Genomic DNA, 19,699 nt, shown 5'->3' with positions numbered 1-19,699 from the left:
GCGTAAATACTTGAGCGATTTTGCATGGTTGCATTTCTCAAGCAGGCCCCTTCGTCAGGATAAGTTGTTTAGAACCCACAAGGTGGGAGCCGCCACCAAAAGCTAAACCTTTTCCTATTCATCGAACGCGCGTGCACGAGCGTGTCCACCATGGACATGGAGATGGGGTGACGAGCCGCCCCGTCACCATCCCCCTAGTGATGCGTATTAGCGATGCCCGCGACCTACAGGTGGCGCGCGTGGTAAACCAAGATGGCTGTCCGTAAAAAGATCGCGAGCGAAGCGGAGGGCGCGGAAACGTATTGTGACAACTTTGCGGCACCACGGCACTTTTATTACTTGACATATTGGGCCGCATGGAAGCGGAACTGTGGTTATATAGCTAATTAAATATGAATAAGTACAAATGAAATCTATACTAATGCATTTTCTGTGCGGTTATGTAGCTTGTTCCACTCGCGTGCATGACAGTGCCACGGGAGAATTTTAAGGCCGCCCCAGTACATGCTCTACTTGACTCAAACATAAAAAAAAAGGGGGGGGGGGAAGCTGTCAGATGTAATTTGTGACAAGTAACACCATTTTATCTCTCAACTATTTGTGGCGTTCTTTAAGTATGAAGCAGTTCTTCAAACACTTACATATGCTCGCACTTTATGAACATTACATACGAAGGTAAGGAAATTCATTCGCCGATGTTCGTAGGGATCCTCAGTATCTGAACTATCAATATCTCACATACTTCATTGTTGCACATTTCCCTCCGGGCAAATGTTTTGCAATGCACATGCGACGTGAATAATATTAATAAATATACCGGGACTGCATATACCGGGACTGCATTGGAAGACATATTGCTGCGTGTTTTTGACAAATTGCTTCGACTTCTTGCAAGGTTACGGAAAAAGATCTTCTTCAGCCTAATTTATGTAGCGTTTCATATGCCGCGTAAACGTGAACGCGTCGATCATATAGTAACACATGAAAGAGTAATAAGCATACCCCAAAAATTTTAATTGCCTAATATTTCTGCCGGAAATCCTACAACCGGTGCGCTGAAGGTAAAAAAAAAAAACGAGTGAGAAAAAAAAGACTGAAGCAAGTGTACACATAGCCCATACGTGCAAGGGTCTTTTTGACCAGTTCACGCTTTTTTTATTCTTCTTAAAGGAAGTACTCGCTGCCCCTTTCTGTAATTGCACATAATCCTCTTCATCGGTGGGGACACGACCCTGCCTATCCGTAGCCTCACCACCCATTGTTTCTAGGCGGATTTTGCCGGAAAGAAGAAGACTTATTGAAGAAGGCTTATCTCGTTGAGGGAAATTCGGGTTATGCACTTCTTGGAGGGGATGGAGGGGGAAAGGGGGAGTAGGCGCCAGGCAGCATACAACAGCATCATCCAGGGGTGATGGCCGGCGAGCGAGGCAGATGCCCATGGGGAAACGCAGCACGTGCGATTCCTGTTGTTCTTGACCACCGTACGAGCGAAAGCGCTAAACAAAAGCCCGTGCCTGCACGGAAGGTGTTCGCACAGCACGGACTGGCCACGTGGCGAGTCCGCGTTGTCGGCTGTTCATTCTCTTCGTGTCGTTGCTCTCGTGCACCGCGGTGCGACAGTAAAACTGCGTGCCTTCAGTAAAACTGCTCAGCCACGAGTACCGCCCCCACGAGCAGTGGACAACACAGCGGTCACTCTCGCCCTCTTATTTTTCTCACGGGAAATAAGCGCCAGACAGGAATCCAGTTGCGCATTTCACGGGTGATAATGACCCTGCTTTCTCGAAAGTATGACTCGTGAAAGCAATGCCTAGGGGCGAGCCGGGAACTAATGACGCGAAATGAATCTTTAGGGAAATAAGGAAATGAAGACAGAAGTTTCCACGCAAAAGACACTGAACACACGCGTTGCCTATTAACAAGAAGAAAAAAAAAGTTCCGGTGGCGGAACAGGCGAACTAATGTGGGCGTTTCAAAACACGGTCATGAAAGCGGATCATAAGAACGTACACGCATATCCTCACGCGGTTTACCGCTCAGGCACAAAATGGAAACTTATCGCAAAACCTGAATTCGAAAATCGGGACGCTGACCTTATAGCGAGTTATTTCGCCGTCTAGTCTGACCCCGTGGTTTGGGAGGTTTGAGCAGAATATTTGCGCAAAATATGTGCACTTTACCCGTGTTCATACGCACGCTTTGCTCATTCCGGTGATGGCTGACGAAATGACCTCCGCAAGGTCACTTTTCTGTTGAACTTTAAACCATTCATTGTTATCATGCGCCCACTGAAATCAGTCAGACCAGCGTGTGTGGGGGTGCGAATTCAGTCGATGAATACATGTTCTCCTCGGTCGCATTAGTCGCGCCAATCCAGGCACCTTCGTGGCTGCGCTTTCCTGTGGGAAAAATAAGAGGGTGAGGATATGCGAAGGCGCACTGCACGTTGCAATCGTGAAATTGTACTGCAGCCCGTGCTCCCGCAAGGGCTGCAGAAAACAGCGTCAACCTTTCCTTACCCCTTCAAATTGTACTGGCGCTAAAGCTGGCTGTGCACTAGAGTTACTGTGGCGCGCCAGGTGATCCAAGGTGGCCGGCACAGAGGTTTCCAAGATCTCCGGCTGTACGTCCGGGTCAAAGCACGCCGAGCTCATTGCCATCGGCTGCGGAAAAAGGTAGCGATGACGCTACCTCTTTGCAAAGCAGGGGTCTTTAGCAGAAATGGTGGATCTCTTTCAAACCTATTCAAAAAAAAAAAAAACGCCTGTGCCTAATAGAAGACAAATCATGAGAAGCGAACAAACACTGACACCAAGGACAACATAGGGGAAATTACTTGTGTTTAACAAATGAAATAAAGAAACGATAAATTAACGGAAATTAAAGTGGATGAAAAAACAACTTGCCGCAGGTGGGAACCGAACCCACAACCTTCGCATCGCAACCGAATAGAAGACAAGAAGTTTCTGAACGCCGGCTACCTCATTTGTCCGGGCGTCCGTCAATGCATGCAGACTATTCAAGGGCTGTTTGTACAGTCGTTGCACGTCCAACATAGGAACTCGGAGTTTATTTTTGACAAAGAGAGTCTTATCAAAATGCATGATCTTTTTGTTGTATTTTTCAGTCGCGCTGTCCGCACGCATCGCCACGCCTTGCGCGCCGCGCGTGAATACATAAATAGCATTCTTGAATATAACGATTGACGCCTGCATATCGTGCATATCCAGCATGGCGTGCTTGCTTGTTGCACGGTACACGGGTGTTTTTTGCATTTCGCCCCGATCGACATGCGGCCGTCTTGGCCGGGAAAGAAAATAAAGTAGATTAGTTGCTTCTTTTGATCTAACAAAGACTAGTACTGCATAGTTCTTCAAACGCAATAGATTAAAACGTCATAAAACTACCGCGCGGAAAAGTAAGACCGGAAGAATACTTCAAAACACAGTACCGCGAACGTACGCAGCGTCGCATATGGCCTGTTAAAACTATCGACCGCCTCTCAAAATTAACGCCCCGTTCACTTTCCGCTGAAACTCGAAAACCAGACACAGCTGCCTAACGGGTATACAAATAATGAACTGTTGCAATGGCATTCGGACAGCCTTATAACGTTGTAGGGCATAGGCGCGGACTCGTTAGCTTGTCGTTTCATGCCGCCTTGAGCACGGACTATGCGTTGAGTAAGCTACAACCACAACGTCGTAAAAGCTTAATGCTTATACTTTTGTGATCGATGTTGACAATAAGCGCTTTGCTTGCCGATGCTGCTCCAGAAGGAGTCCTTGGCCCCAACAAAGTAGGGCACCCTGCAGTGAAGTTTGCCTGTACATGTCGCGCCACCTAGCAGCGGCGGTGCGCACCCGCGGGTAGGCCCTCACCGTCATTTCACCATTGTCTGTGTGCTAAGAAACAATGCACTGCGTCGAACACAACGGCTCTTGCAAAAAAAAAAAAAAAAGAAAGGAAAGAAAGCTAAGGTCTCCAGCTTTCAAAACCTAAATCCTTCGTGAAAGCTTCCTCAGACTAAAAAAAAATAGCCTCACCAACCGAAAGAGAAAAAAATGCGATTGCTCCTCTGCAAAGTTTTGGCGCACTGGCCTTGGCTAGCATCAACCTTAGGCACCCTTTTGTTCAGAAATCCGTACTTCAGTGTGCTGACTACACGTGACATTTTATTTTCAGTGTCAGTGAAATAAAGCAGCTATAAAGATTATGATAATGTTTACGATTATGTAACTAAGCAGGCTCTTTGCGTGCGCCGTTTGACAGCTGTCACTCATAAGTCAGTTCCACAGTTTGGTGTTTTTCAAGGTGCCTATTCATGTCTGATCGACGGTGAACTCCAGCACATTAAAATGGAGGTAAACTTCTTGGACGTAACAGCTAAAGGGATGCGATAAAGCCAACTGCTTCAGGCACTCAAGGCATGCTACAATCTTTTTTTTTTTCGCTTGTTTTGCACACGCAATAACGTAGTCTGCTTGGCGGCGAAAATATCTTACGTTGATGGATATTAATGACAACATTCCTTCGACATCACGTAATTTTAATGTTTAGAGTACGACGAGTGATCCTGCGAAGATCATCGCTAAGCAATAAGCGATGATCGAAATGCCGAGTGTCATTTATGGGCCAATAATGCGCGATTTTATGTTTGAAATGCGTTCAAGGCTAGCGCTTTCGACAAGAATACTAATTCTAGTATTCATCTAGAGTACATCCAGCTCATGGCGCACAAAAGAAATTCACGACGTGAGTACAAGCCATTTAATGAAAGGGCACGAACTGCCGCTTGAGATACGCACGTTGCCCTGTTTTGTGACGCACTTCCCCTTTGGTCGTCTCTGGGTTATCGCTATGGAACAACAAACATAATAATCTAGCGAAGTTTTCTTTACAGCATGCGCTGAAATATAAGCACGGAAAAGGAGACGGAAAGTTTACGCACTGAACTTGAATACGTTAAGTGTCACTGACCACAGGACTCGCGCGTCAACAGCTGGTTTTAACCGCCCCTCATCTTCTTGTGTGTCTCGTGCAAGGCTGAACAGACGCTGTGTCCATGTTCTGCTTCGCCTCGTCCTGCAGTGTCGAATTATGACTATTTAAGCCAGATCGCGTGTCAGAAATTATACCACGAGTCAGTGGCAGCGAAAATTCAGGCAGTTTCACTAGCCGCATATGCACGAAAATCATTATGGTCTCAGCCTTTGTTTAATTCGCGCGCTTCTTTTTGCGAAAGAACGCAGACGATGTAAGCGAGGGCTCCATTTGAAAGGTCGTCGGAGGGTTTCCGTGAGCTCGCGTGCCGCATCACCGTGAAGGCCAGAATAAGCGGGCTCAAAAAGCACCAGGTCGTAAGCGCGAGGTCTGACACTGCGCTTCTTGACAAAGGCAGCCCGAGCGCAGTGTTGCCTAACGCCCGTTTTTTTTTCTTTGCCCTTTCCACCTCCCTCTCTTTTTGCGGTGCAGTCCAAGCGAGGAAAGAGTGACTCCACCAAGAGGCGCGCCCAGCGGGCCACTTCCAACGTGTTCGCCATGTTCGAACAGAACCAGATCGCCGAGTTCAAAGAGGTGGGTGCAGAGTTTCTCGCGCTCCAAATTTGGCGCCCTCGCCGGAGTTTGGGCCCTTCTCGCCGGAGGAGGAGAGTGAATGGCGAGAGGGAGCCGCTCCGCGTGCCAACAGCCTGCTCGCGAGTCGGTCGAGGCCCAGCCAACCAGGGCTGTCGCACGCGGTTTTTGGGTCCCCGCGGTGGCGGGCTCGGCTTTCACGGCGCCCTCTGCACGGCGGCGTAGTAGCCCGCGGCTCGCACGTGTGTGTCAGCCAGCCCCGGTGCGTGACACGCGCGAGCCACCCCGAATGCCTGCTGTCATCTCGCTGCCTGCGTGCCGCTGCTCAGATGGCGGCACAAACGCCGCCGCCCCCGCTCAGTGGTTGCTAGCCGCCGCGACGCCAACATTGCGACACACATTTTCCCTTCTCGTCCTTATGACACCCTCCCATCCCTTTACCTCCGCCAATTTTATTTTCTCTCTTCTTTCGCTCGGTCTGAATCGAGTCGAAGCAACGCGTTATGGGAGTGCCCGCGCGCGCGTCTCTCTTTTTTTTTTTTTTTTTTTCCTGTTCCGAGTTGTGTCGTCGTCTTGTGTTTCGAGGTCAGTGTGCGCGGCTGGCGCTGTCTCCCGGTGCGCCACAGAAACGTGCAGGCACAAGGGAGAAGAAGAAGGACGACACGAAAGCTTTTTCGTCTACCGTGTGTCCATGTTTCTGGGTCCGATTTTAAATCACGAATTCGTGCCAGCGCACGAAGGCGCGAAATCAAGGTCGTGCTAGCTAGGCAATACGAGAAAAAACGAATCGGCATCAGCACATATTTCTGCGCGGAGTGTCCCAAATTAAAGCGGCCACGATTTGAAGACAATGGAAAACTCGTAGAACCAACGGCTTTAAGTACGAATTACGCACCTAGTCGTCATTCTCGATGCTTTCAATGCAACTACAGGGGGAAAAAGATGTTACAACATAATTGCTCTTTCTTTAAGGCCAGAGAAGTTGCACCACCGGTGATGGGAAAAAAAGAAAGGCACCTACCAAATGGACCATCGGTCACGTTTTCTTTTTTCTTTTTTTTTTGCAAGGCTGACTATACAGACTTAAAGCATTCTTACTGTTCTTTTATCATTCTTGTTTGTAGTTTTTTTTTTTCTTTTACTTCCTACTATACGATTATTGGCCTTGGTGGGCTTGTGCTACTTGGGACACCACGTAAAATTTAGCTTGTCAACAACTTCCTCAATGTCGTATCAACCATTTTATCACTCAATAAACTGATTATTTAATGCAAAACTATTTTTACACAATGAAAGAAATGGTCACTATACAAATTATGACAGCACACAATGGATTCCATGCATTTAGCGTCCTCCACTGTTTTTCTACCATTGCCTCTGCCGACTTTCTGCCGCGTTCTCGGTGGTAGTAACGGCCTGTTGAGGAGCGGGTAACAGCAAAGCTTTTCGTGCATGATAGAGGATTCAATATGCTACTATTGTGGCTTCAGTTACAAACTTACCTTTACATTGATTCTCTTCTGAAGCGGCTCTACGCAGTCCCAAGCGCGCTGCATGACATACTAGTGATCGAATTCTCACTCGAGGGCGCCTGGACGCCAAAAAAAAAAAAAAAGAAAGCGCACCATTAATGCCACCTCAGAGCACAGTTCGTCGTACGTCGGCCCATGGACGCTTCTAATCATTGGCAGTTGAATAAGAAAATAATAATAATAAATAAAAAGAAATCAGCAAACAAACAAACTAAAAGAAAGCCAACCGTCTCCTTTTTCTCCCAGCTGCTTCTAGGGATACGTATTAGCGGGCTTTGTGTAGGGGAGGGGGGGGGGGGGCGAGGGGGTGGCCCCCACCGCGAGATCCCTGGACGTACCGGTTTAACATTCATCCCAGCAAAGCATCTTGCCGCTATCTCGGCGTAGGCGCTGTGACATGCCGCGCCGAGTTGCTGATTGCTGTTAAGTTTGTGGCGACGGCGGTGAGTATATAGTACTCGCTCTGAAGGCCGCCGGGCCGGATGTCGCTTCCGAAAGAACAAAGCAGTCGCGGGCGCCGCTCGGAGATCTCGAAGTCGCGCCGACACGCTCGGCCTTTATTCCCGTCCCCGCCTTGAAGAGCCAGTGTGTACAGTACAGCTCGGGAATCGACCCCACTGGGTTCCGTGCCGGCCTCGCCGAAGCGCTGCTGCGCGCGTCTGTCGGCGCATGCGAAGTTCTGTGCACTGCTGCTGCCTGGGTGGCCTCAAAACTGCCTCCCCTGGAAGTCTCGAGGCCGAAGAGCTTTGCGAAAAGCGCGCTCTCAGTTTACGCGAGCATTCGCAGAACGGAACAGCGTGTGCATGCGCAAAAAAAAATGAGGAGAGGACAGACAGAGCGCTGTTTTTTTCCGCAAGTGTTTCCCTCTGTTTCAAGCATAAAGATCGAAGATGAAGCGACTAGCCCACATCAAAATGCCTGCTTTGTGTATTTCAACAAATAAGCTAGTGTTCGGCTGCCACAACATTATACCAGGATAGTAAATGCGCTTTTTGAAAGAAAAAAGAAAGCCCCGTCTTGCTCAACACACACACACACACACACACACACACACACACACACACACACACACACACACACACACACACACACACACACACACACACACACACACACACACAATTTTCAAGTGCTCAGTCCGTTTTTATAGCATTCGAACTGCGTAAAAAGAGAAATAAAAATGTATTTCGAACATTTCAAAGTAAATCTTAGTAACCAGATAGCGTCATCGGACAAATCGGCAAACAGTGGCTGAAGCGTGCCGACAGTTCCATGATTATTAGTCTAATGGGTTTTCCCTCTAATCTGATCGTCCTATTTTGCCACTTTTTCCCCCCTCTAATCTAATAATGGGTATTTCCCTCTAATCTAATCGTCCTATTTTGCCACTTTTCTCTCTCTCTCTCTCTCTCTCTCTCTCTCTCTGTCTATGCACAACTCATGTTTGACATCAACTGACCGCAGAACACAAAAGCGGGGTCAGGTCGCAGCATGTGCCGTGCGTAATGACAACTGTCATACGTCCTCCGTAATTAGCTAATAGACCATTTCTTGAAATAAATATGTATCTCTGAAGTTATCTGCTACCACAAATGTACCCGGTCTGGTTCCCCCCTCCTCCCTTCCCCCCTCTCTTTGTTGTGAGCAGAAAAAAAAATGATATAAGGACGCATTTGCATGTGCCTAATTTTTGGGCACCTGCTATGACCTTTCCTTCAATTTGACGGTCCTTCATGTGTGGAACCCGCACTGTAACGGTTTCGCCATCTGCAGTTGAAAGTGAGGCACGTCTGAAGAGCTTGCTGAAGGTTGTTGTCGCCGTTTCACAGGCATTCCAGATGATCGACTCCAACAAGGACGGCTTTGTCGACAAGAACGACTTGCGAGCAACCTGGGACTCACTCGGTAAGGATTTAAGGCTGCCCTCTAGCTGAGAGCGGCCTCAATTCTTTTCGTGGTTTCTGTAGAACTCGACCTAATTCGAGGAAAGCTGATGGGAAACTTTTTTTTTTTTGCACGCTTTGTTAGGTTACTTTTTCCCTGAAACTGTACCGACGCACACAAGTGACGCTGCAAGCTATAGCACTGTGAAGATGACATTGCATATCGGCGACGTTGAAGGAATACACGACTACCCCTTCTTTTTCTTTTTTTTTCGATTTGCACTTTCGGCAACTCGTTTACATTCCGTCAGACACTGCCTATGTGAGCGAGTGGGAAATTTTTGAAAAACGATGCAGTATAAGAATAAAAACGGGTAATATTTTTATATTGAATTCGATACATTGTTAGCGCTGCACAACTTTAAAAAGTGTGCGACACGCATTTGTAGATACGAGAATAATTAACTAACTTCTAAGTTTGTACGCCTAGTCCAAGTGGTTTAATTGGTAAAATAAAGCCACCCAGCATTCAAGCAACCCCTTTGCAGGAGTGACCGGTATTATCTATTGTAGGCTGTTTTGTTCTTGCCGAGTCGCTTGCAAAATTAACCGTTTGCCCCCAGGTGCGTTTTTTTTATGTGCAAGGAAGGAGGATGGAAGCTGATGGAGTGTTGGCTTGTGGGCATTCAAAAGCTGTTTTTTTCTCTTTTTTTTGAAAATAAGTTGATATGGCATTATCGTGGTTCTCATCGCATAAATTTGTCGAGTTACAAAATTCACAATGGATGATTCGTCTCTAAAACCTGACCGTCTTCAGATATCGTCAGTGACAAGTCAGTAGACTAGAAAACGTTTGCAGTAAGTCCGCAGTTCTTATTGCCATATTGCCGCGGCGATGCTTGCAAATGATTTTGTTTACTGGATACGGCCTCGCGAAAATTCCGTTGTTGCAAAGTTGGCTGACTTATGCGATCTAAGGTCCCAAGGGGACGCGGTGGCTACGAAATATCGTCATATGGGGGAAGGCTCCACATTAGTCTTTGATCAGCCATGGTTGTTTAACTCGCACTCAAAGCGCGCTTGCTGTACACGTGAGCTCTTTTGCATTCCGCCACCTATATATATATATATATATATATATATATATAGAATTTGGCCACTGCAGGTATGAATCGAATCCGGGACCTCATAATCAGCAGCAGAATGTCACAGCCACTGAGTCATGACGGCGGGTAATGGCTGCAAAGATAACTTGCAACTTTAGGTGCATTTGTGAATTTATGTCTGTATTTAGGCGTAGCAATAGAGCGCGGATTACTAACTTGCTACACGTGCGTGCTGTGACGCATTCTGTTTTCTGTAATAAGAGAATAGTTTTTATTTTTACATCTCGCTTCCACAACGACTACCCTCACGCATGACGTTCACCTGTGCCTTTGCGCACGCGCTACCTGCAGGCAGGATCATCCCCGAGAAGGACCTGGACGGCATGATCGCTGAGGCCACGGGCCCCATCAACTTCACCATGTTCCTCACCATCTTCGGCGAGCGTGTCTCGGGTACGAAAGCTCTGCGTATCTCGAGGATTGTCGTCACAAAAAAGTGTATCGAATGGCTTGAGTGTCGCGACACATTACCGGCGCAATTAATCGATAGTTTTATGAACTTCGGTTAAGCGTACTGGAGACTGGTGAGCGACACTGCGCGTGCGTAAAGCCTAACCTTTGGCTCCGGTTCCTTAGTGTGCAGGTCGGATAGCCTGCGCTAACTTTATCCGCTATTTCTAAAAATATGCACTGGTGATGTCAGCACACTTCTCTACACGTAAATGAGCTGGGATTTTCTTGTTTTCTTTTTTGCGCCGCAACCATACAGGCGACCGAACTTTAGGAATGATTCACAATTGTTAAAATTAAATTATGGGGTTTTACGTGCCAAAACCACAATCTGATTATGAGGCATCCGTAGTGAGGGACTCCGGAATAATTTGAACCACCAGTGGTTCTTTAACGTGCACCTGAATCTAAGTACACAGGTGTTTTCGCATTTCCCCCCATCGAAATGCTGCCGCCGTGGCTGGAATTTGACCTCGCGATCTCGTGCCTAGCAGCCCAACACAAGTCACAACTGTTCGCATAGGAAACGCGGTGAGCCGGTATACCAGTCTCCAGTCTCAACGGTTTCGACTACGATCCCTGCAGAAGTAACTTATGCTTCAACAGAGTTTTTTTTTTCTTTTTTTTTTCTGACGCCAACCGAACATATAGCATGCACATGTATAACTACGGAGAAATGGAAAGGGGATGTGCTTATAACAATTAAGCTGTTGTTCTTTCTCGTCAAGCTGAGAAGAAGAAAAAAAAGAAAGGAAGGAAGGAAATGAAAGAAAGGGAAAATAAAATCACACAGCTGAGGTTTGGAAAGTGAAAATTGCGCGAATATATGTTTTAGCAGCACAGAAGGAGACAGAACCCTCGTCTGCCGCACTCCCAAAATCAGCGCAATATTCGTAGTAATTAAATTTTGTTTTACGTGAAACGGCTATAACTTCATCAGCCTGCTTATTTTTGAAATACACAAAGGAACGCATAAATACAACGACAGAAATTTCGCACGCTAGAGGGACGCGCCCCGCAGGTAAGGCGAAGTGCCGCACGCATTCTTGCAAATATCTCCTGGTTCAGTTTTTCAGCCTTCTTCCAGCGCAATAACGCATACTGGGTCCTGTGTTTGTATATACCTGAGGCGCAGTAGCTTGTGTGTGCATGTTAATGCGAAAGCATTAAATGGCTCATGAGGCGAAAAATCCGGTGTTGGCGGCATGACCACACGATGGCACAAAAAGGCTACGAACCTTCGACCTTTGGTGGGAGCCGAACCCACGACCTTTGTTGTTAATTAAGGCGAATGTAATTAAGGCACCGTTAATTTAGATCTAACTAATTAAAACACTCGCGCCCACGACATTTGGGGGGAGTCGAGCCCTCGACCTTTGGTGTTAATTATGGCGAAGGTAATTATGGTACAGATAATTAATGTAGAGTTAATTAAGGCGCTCGAACCCACCACTGCTTGTTGGGAGTCTGCCCTCGACCTTTGATGAGAGTCGAACACACGACCTTGCGTTGTGGCATAATGTCTAAGCATCGCGTGATGGTCGCAATGTTTTCGCATTCATCCACGTTGGGTTAACTATGTGCTTCATAATTTTTTTTCATGAGGCTTATCCAAACAGCGCACTGGCTTTATGTATTGGACAATGCGATGTGTACACATTTCCCTATCCCGCTGTGCCACCGTGGCTTTTAGTGGCTCTGTGGTCCTTTGTACATACAGCATGCAGGCCAATTTTTAATCCGTTGTCCAAACTTGCAGGGACCGATCCGGAGGACGTCATAAGGAACGCCTTCAAGACATTCGACAAATCTGGCAGTGGAAAGATTAGCGAGAAAGAGTGAGTGCCAACTTTAGACCACGAGTCGCAATTTTGTGTAAGATCTGGAGTGCAGCAGCAATCCCCCCCCCCCCTTTTTATTATTATTATTATTTCTTCTCTCGTTGACATTGATGTCTCAACTTGGCAGTGTTTGGTGTCAGAGAGAAACAACTGTAGACGAAGTAGGAAGCGATTATATCACACGAAAGGATATGTGAGAGATTAAAGACAGAAAGAAGAATGTTATAGAATGGCGCGAGGGGACCAAGCTTATACGAATGGTTTTGATATATAACCGCTAGAAAACAATGTAAATCATCGAGGAAAGAACATGCATTGAGCTACTATTATGCTGCACCTAAATCCACGTACACCCGTGAGCAAAAGTATATGGACCAGGGATCACGGGATAAAACTACTTTTCTCCTTTGTCTGTGAATGCAATATGAAAGTAAAGATTGTAGTCCAAACTTGGCATTACGAATTTTCTAGTGCACTCGTCAGTTTCGCTTTATGCGTGCTATTTACGAAGAAATTCTGTTTCTTCGGCAATCCTGTGGTCCGTATACTTTTGCTCAGGGGTGTACGTGCACAGAAAAACGCAAGCACTGAGAACGGGACGTGACATCTCAGTGCGCCACTTCCAAATAAATCTGTTTGTAAAAAAAAAAAGCAAAGGTCTCACAAATGTAGCCACCAGTACCAAGACGCAGCCATCACACACGCACCCGGGCTCTAAAATCGATATAAGATCCCTGCGCGTTTTGGCATTTTCTACGCATGCATACAACTCAGCTAGACTAGAGTCGGCATTTAGTGAAGTATTCTGTTTATTGTCCTACTTTCCATGAGCTCAGCATCAGTAATCCTCCCGTGGGCATCACCGAGAAAAAGTTGAAGAAGCTCAAATCATCATCGTTTCCTTAATTTTGTTTGTTATAGATTTTTTTACTGCATCCCACTAGCGTTTGTGAGGACGGCAGTGATGACTAGCCCATATACGTAAACCCATGTCCCACGAAATGAAATTCTTAGAAGTAATGCCATGTGTGGCACCGTTCCTTTGCCCTTGCATATGTTTTGTAGGTCCACGTAGAAAAATTAATTCATTAATTTGTCATTCGTTGTACGTCTTGTTAGTATTTAGTCTTCAGCTACTCACGGTGTTTGTTGTGTTTTTCAGATTGAAGAAGGCACTCATGACTTGGGGAGAAAAGTTTCAGGAATCTGAGGTGAGTTGGCATGCCGTGTACCTGTACTCACAGAAGATAAAACCTGAGTAGGTGATTCGTTGGTGTTTTGTCTTTATCACTTGTTTACCGATGAGCACGGATCAGAGGCGTGGTTATAACTCCAGTTTCGGTGTCAGACGGCAGGGTACGGGCGTTACGCTTTGGTAAAAGAGGGAGACACGACAGGGAGAATGAATCATCTTGTTTACTATACCACCCTTCACTGGGGAACGGGCTAAGGAGGTGGAGAAATATAACAAGAGAGTAGCGAGAATGTACACACACGATCACAGCCGGTCACGATAACCGCACGCTATCACATCCCATGATCAGGTTCAGCACACGTATCGTCGGTGAAACTAGCGTGATTGCGTTGACACACGTTTGAAGTGCAGAAACAGTGCAAGTAACTTGTGCCTATCAATTTCTGCTTGGATTGCTAGCCGGAATAGTAATCAGACGTGGGGAGGGGTGTGTCGGCACTACTGAAGGGACGAAAACACGCAAAAGAACGAAAATAAGAAAAACGAAACCAGGAGTTGGAAGGGGGGGGGGGTGAAAGTCTCAGTTTGCTTTGATAAACTTCCAAATAAATCTTTCGATTACTTGTGATAACTTTTTGAGGGGTACAAGTACACAGCAAACACGCAATTTTTTTTTTTTAATCTGCGACGTCACGCTTACATACTGGCACTGCGCTTTAGCCCCAATATGAGAAAGGGAAAGCTTGACATTTGTTCCCTCTGTTAGTTATCACCCTTCTGCGAAATAAATTTCGTTAAAGAACTCCGAGTGGTCGAAATTGATCTGAAGCCTCCCAATACACATCATAACTACATCCGCGGTTTCTGGACGTTAAACCTCGCAATTTGATTTAATCTGCCTGGGAGTCTCACACAACCAGTTCGCCCAAATGGATTGATCGTGGTTTACGCGATGGCTGATTTTGGCACGTCGTGAAACTCGGTGAGCAGGTACTGTCAGCCGTAATGAAACTCGAACAAGGAACTATAGAAGGCGCATTTCCCTTTCCACACTCGCCGTTGCGTATGAAACGGAGCTGATTCGTTCACAGATGCTTAGTCTTTTGGCCAGAGCGCGCTTAACGTCTGGTCACGCTCCGATACCACATCTCCCTTTGAAGTAATCAGGTGTGTAAGAGGTGCACGTGATTTCCTCCCGTTTGCGTTTCATTGCGGCGTCATAATATATACACGCGAAACTGACTTGCGAAAACGCATCGACATCAAAACTTAAAACGACAGAAGGCTGAGCTAGTTGGTAAGAATTCATAGTGCAAAGAAGGGTTAAGGCGTGCAGAGGAGAGGACACAAGAGGAGAGAAGTGGACAACACGAACGCCGACTATCAACTGAAGAAGATGAGTTTTTTTACTTTCTTTTTTGCGCCTCAGTGTGCTTCCTTCAGTCGATAGTTGGCGATCGTGTTGTCCACTTCGCGCCTCTTGTGTCCGTGTCTGCACGCCTTACCCCTCCTTCGCATTATGAATCGACATCAAAATTTTGTGCGAGGACTCCCGCGCGCTCACTTCTTCGACGACATTTTTCACGAGCGCTCGGCACCGACAATCTCTGTTCCCTGGCCCTCGCAGGTGGACGAGGTGCTGAAGGAGGCGCCCATCGACCGGGACGGCAACATCGACATCAACTCGTACGTGAAGATCATCTGCGGCGGCACGGACGACGAGGAATGAGTCGTCGTGCGTTGGGCGCCGTCCCGCCGTCGCTGGTGCTCGGACGCTGCGGCCCGAAGCTCCGGCTGAGGCCGCGTCTCTGCAAGAGCCGAGGAGGCCGCGTGCTCTGCGCTCGCAGCGATGCTCGCTTCGTCTTCAATACACGCGGCCGCACCTGATGCGTGCCGCTTGCCATCCGACCTGTCTGTGTGTCTGTCATTCGCGCGGTAGAGAGGCTAAAATCGAAAAAAATATAGCGATTACTATATATAGTATATTCAAAGATTTTGCTTGCGCGATTTCAAGATACACCGACGACAAGGCAGGCGACAACCCTCAGCGACACTTACAACTGATGTTTCTTCAAGAAACACGAGACATATAGATTTCAGTTCGTATTCGCTTCTTACCGAAGGAAGAAGTCAAAACCACCATTATAGTTTCGAAATCAAAGATGAAGGAACTATTTGGACGCTTTTTTTTTCGTTCAAGAATAAGGAATGAATGCAGATGTTTATGGCCTGTGTTTTTTGAAGAACCATCAGAAGTAACGCTCGTGGTTGCCACCTTGTCATCTGTGTGACATGAATTCGTGCCTACAAAAGGTAAGCGCAAGCAGTGTTATCGACATCGAGCGCCACTGCCGACCATAAGAAGGAATAAACTTGGAGGGAGTCTCACGTGACAATCTTGAAGCCTGTATGGTGAGTTCCAATTCTGGCCAGCATAGGAGACAGTCTACGTAGACAGCTAGAGAGAGCTTCGTGGCGAAGTAATGGAACGCGTTTCAAGCCGTCTGGAAGACGCTTCTGCGACGTGACGCCACCTCGCGGCGACAAAGAAATCTTGAAAAAAGTATACATTATTTCTATATTTCAAGTCTTCGCGCTTGCGAACCTATAAAAACCTCGACGTGACTTAGATTAAGAGCATAGGAAAGCGTGTCTACGTTTCCTTGTGCGCAGACGACATTTATGTCGGGTTTCCAAGCGTCCTGCTCAGTCGTCATTTTGTTTGGACAGGAAAATAGTCTGAATTGCTTTTGACTTCGCTGCTGTCTTCGCGAAGATGTCTACTTTGACGTCTTCGTGAGAACCGGAACGGCACTTAAGATGGCCGCTGTCCGCTTAGCCGTCTACTTTGCCATCTACGGCGAGTACTGCAACACAGCCTTAGTCATAAAAAATATAGGGGAAAGTAGGCCCTGGTCACGTGATACGCAAGCGGCAGATTCTAGTCGGCTCGCTTTGGTTGCGTCTGCTGCGGTGGTTTCGCAATAGGTGCATATATGACAGGCGTGACGAGCGCCCGCTTAGTGAACGTCCAAGCAGTTCAAGCGTGTAAGCAGTCGAGTCTGTGTTATGTCCAGTAGGGTAACGCACCGAACCACCACACATTAAGTAGACACGACTCGCCCCTCAGAAGGCCCATCACCACGCCACAAAACAAATTTTGGTTATGCGCTGGAAGTTGCTACGTGCCTTCTAAGGAGTGCTCTACCGCAAGCATTTTTCAAACTAATTCATTATTGCCGAGTCAGGAATGTTTGAAGTGCCGCAAACCTATTATTTCAGGAGGCGAGTGTCAGCGCCAATTAACATACACTCTCTCTACTTGTCCCGTCTAGCCTTCGCACTCGAAATCGCTTCCCTGCGTTCTCCCATACCGGAGCCAAAGGATCGCGTGACGCATGCATCACGGCGCCCGCCTTCAAAGCGAAGCTTCCTTTGCCTCCTCTCTCGACTTTTCCCCTGTTGCTGTCGCTGTCTTGCACACCGTGTCTGGGGGTGGTAGAGAACGGAGAGGCGTCTGTGAGCCCTGTGAGAACTTCGGGGGCGTCTCCACAATGCCCTCTGGAGTAGGGTGCCTGAACGGCGCTGAAATGGAAGCACCCTACTCTGGAGCTCCGTAATCGTTGTCACACTGTCCTCTGGAACTACACCGCTTACTTTTGTACTCACGTACAACAGCCCAGAGGAGACATAGTATGGTAGAAAGAGAAGACAGAGAATGCGTAAAATTAGCGCCCAGACGAATTGGGTGAATAATAGCCACTCTTCGCTCGCGGCAGCTTACATACATAGAACAATCACGAGAGAAGGGAAAGCCTCATTCAACAAGCATGCTTCATTTGGGGTGTCTTCACACGTAAAACCCCAGAATTACATAAAAAAAAGCTACCAACTAGATATGGCAACAGTTGTGGACAAACAAAAAATAATGCAAGGTATGATACCGCATGTTTCGGCTATTTCTGAAAAATAAACACGTTTCAATTTTGTACATGCGGACAACTGACGCAGCGCGTGCAGACGCAAAGCCGCACTAAAGCACCGCAGCATCAAGACGACAACACGTAAGCGGCTGTCCAGCAAGTCAACACTTCATCCATGATGCGATGCGGCCGTGTGAAGGATTGACAATGCTAATGCAGGTTGCGAACAATCGCGCTCAACAACCTCTCGAGAAAACACGTTTCGCAGTGTGTTCTGGGTACTGCGTTGATAAACACAAGTGGTGCACGACGCAAAGTAACATTTAACATCACATCACGACTGTCGTAGGCTGTCACCATCACCAGATATGTGGACGCAAAGAGCCCAGAAAGCTTCGCGCACATCAATTCCCACAGTGCGTGGGATCTGCATAACTTTTTTTCTCTCCCTCTCTCTTTCTCGCACGTTTTTGTCGAGTGGCGTACTTCCGGAAACAGCCTCGCGCGCGATCTCTTGGCTTTGTCTCGTTTCATGCAGCGGACTATTTTGCGCCCTCTGCAAAGAACACCTGATAAGCGGTATACGTCAGTGCCACAATGACGAGCGCTTAGGCAGACGCGAGAAGACGAAAGAGCAGGATCGCGGCGCAGAAACACGGTAGAAAATGACATAGAGTTTTCTTCACTGCGCACGCGACTGTACGACGTGGGAACAAGCAGACGAAACGGAAGTACATATCTCTTTCTACTGTACGAAGTAAAACAAAGACGCGCAGACATTCGGTTTGTAGGTTCTATTATTTCTCTAAACTTTAATTCGTCTATGAAGCATAAGATTAGACAAATAAATTATGTTGTCTTGAATAATTCTCGAAGTCACGTGTCACTGAGAGTGACGTCACAACACTGCCATGTAAGTAGGCGCACTTGTGCGATTGCGGTCGACTCTCCGGCTGGGAGCGTGGCGCCCGCGAGGAGACAGGCAAACTGCGTTTAGTTTAAAATTTAAAGGGACACTAAAGGTTACTAGTAAGTCTACGTGGACTGTTGAAATACCATCACAGAAACCTCGAAACGCTTGTTTCGTGGCAAGGAGAGACTTATTTTAAGAGAAAATGCGTTCTGAAGCGTCCGCGTACCTCTAGCGCAGTTCAAATCACCCGCCCTCCGATCGAGGAGAACTGACATCATGGTCTCATAGTGACGTTGCGCCATCGGTGAGTAGAACGGCGTCCGCAGACGGCGCTACGGCTTTTCTGCGCAAAACGCAAGCGCGCGGCCAGAAACAGAGCCAAGACAGAGCCGACAGCAGAGCGAAAGCGGGAGTATGGTGGCTAGCGGAAGGAGAAACTAATTACGTCCCACATTACGTCCCACGGCACACGGAAAGTCCGTTTTCGTTAAACTATACACCAGAACACCGTGAATTCAAAGGGCGCCGCCATATTGATGAGCGCCGGTCGCGCCATCTATCCCAAGCGCCGCGAAGTAGCAGGCCTGGGCTGCCACGCCGGGAGATGCGACCCGGCGCGAAAGCGAAACTTGGGCTTTTTAGCTGGGCGGAAGGCGTGTTTCACGTTTTTTCTAACCTGTCATTTTCGCTGTCTGGATTCAATCAAACTTCAAGACCTCGTGCAACTCCACAATGGACACACTGAGTGCTGTGCAGACTGCAGAAGCGAATACATCGGGTAGGTACGCTATTACGTTTGTACAAACCGCGCGCTATATGCTAGAACACCTGTGAGCTTTTTGGCACGTAACATGTGAAGGAATTTACAGCACTGTGTTGGTGCCATATATTATTAAAGCACGCAGAACACTGTCATCTGCACTTTCAGTTTGGTCTTGTTTGTAATGGTCTCTACTGGGTTGGCCGCGCTTGGCAACCAACTGGCGAGGTCGTTTGACTGCCTGGTTAGCAGACGCCTGCCCTTCACCACCTGCACACTGAAAACAAAATAGATGTTATAGTAAGAGGGGCTGTAGTTCTTTCCCATGCCACCACTTTTGCGAAGATATAAAGTCCTCTCAAAATGAAATAGAAAATACACCAGGCCAATTGTATCGTGCAACCACTTAAGAGTACAACATTCAGAACAAAAGCCTACAGCACTCGAACAAGGAGCATATGA

General features: G+C 47.3%; 1 protein-coding gene and 1 long non-coding RNA gene across 2 annotated transcripts in view; one reads left to right on the top strand and one right to left on the bottom strand.

Annotated features, from left to right (window-relative positions):
- Window positions 1-15,547, top strand: part of LOC139054341 (myosin regulatory light polypeptide 9-like) — a 36,564-nt gene extending 21,017 nt beyond the window's left edge. The window contains exons 2-7 of the mRNA XM_070531199.1: window positions 5,476-5,577; window positions 8,936-9,011; window positions 10,447-10,548; window positions 12,365-12,443; window positions 13,609-13,657; window positions 15,269-15,547. Of these exons, the coding sequence (XP_070387300.1) occupies window positions 5,476-5,577; window positions 8,936-9,011; window positions 10,447-10,548; window positions 12,365-12,443; window positions 13,609-13,657; window positions 15,269-15,370 (510 nt within the window). The 3' untranslated portion in view covers window positions 15,371-15,547. The remainder of the gene's footprint in view (window positions 1-5,475; window positions 5,578-8,935; window positions 9,012-10,446; window positions 10,549-12,364; window positions 12,444-13,608; window positions 13,658-15,268) is intronic.
- LOC139054342 (uncharacterized) lies at window positions 1,193-15,307 on the bottom strand. The gene is made up of 3 exons (XR_011511149.1): window positions 15,206-15,307; window positions 2,520-2,663; window positions 1,193-2,399 (listed from the first exon to the last, which is right to left on the bottom strand). It is a non-coding gene; the product is annotated as an uncharacterized lncRNA (long non-coding RNA).
- Window positions 15,548-19,699: the final 4,152 nt, after the last annotated feature.

This window comes from Dermacentor albipictus, chromosome 1 (genome assembly GCF_038994185.2).
Source record: "Dermacentor albipictus isolate Rhodes 1998 colony chromosome 1, USDA_Dalb.pri_finalv2, whole genome shotgun sequence".
Taxonomy (NCBI): domain Eukaryota; kingdom Metazoa; phylum Arthropoda; class Arachnida; order Ixodida; family Ixodidae; genus Dermacentor; species Dermacentor albipictus.
Note: the sequence above shows the minus strand (reverse complement) of the source record. Positions and strands in the feature narration are given on the sequence as shown.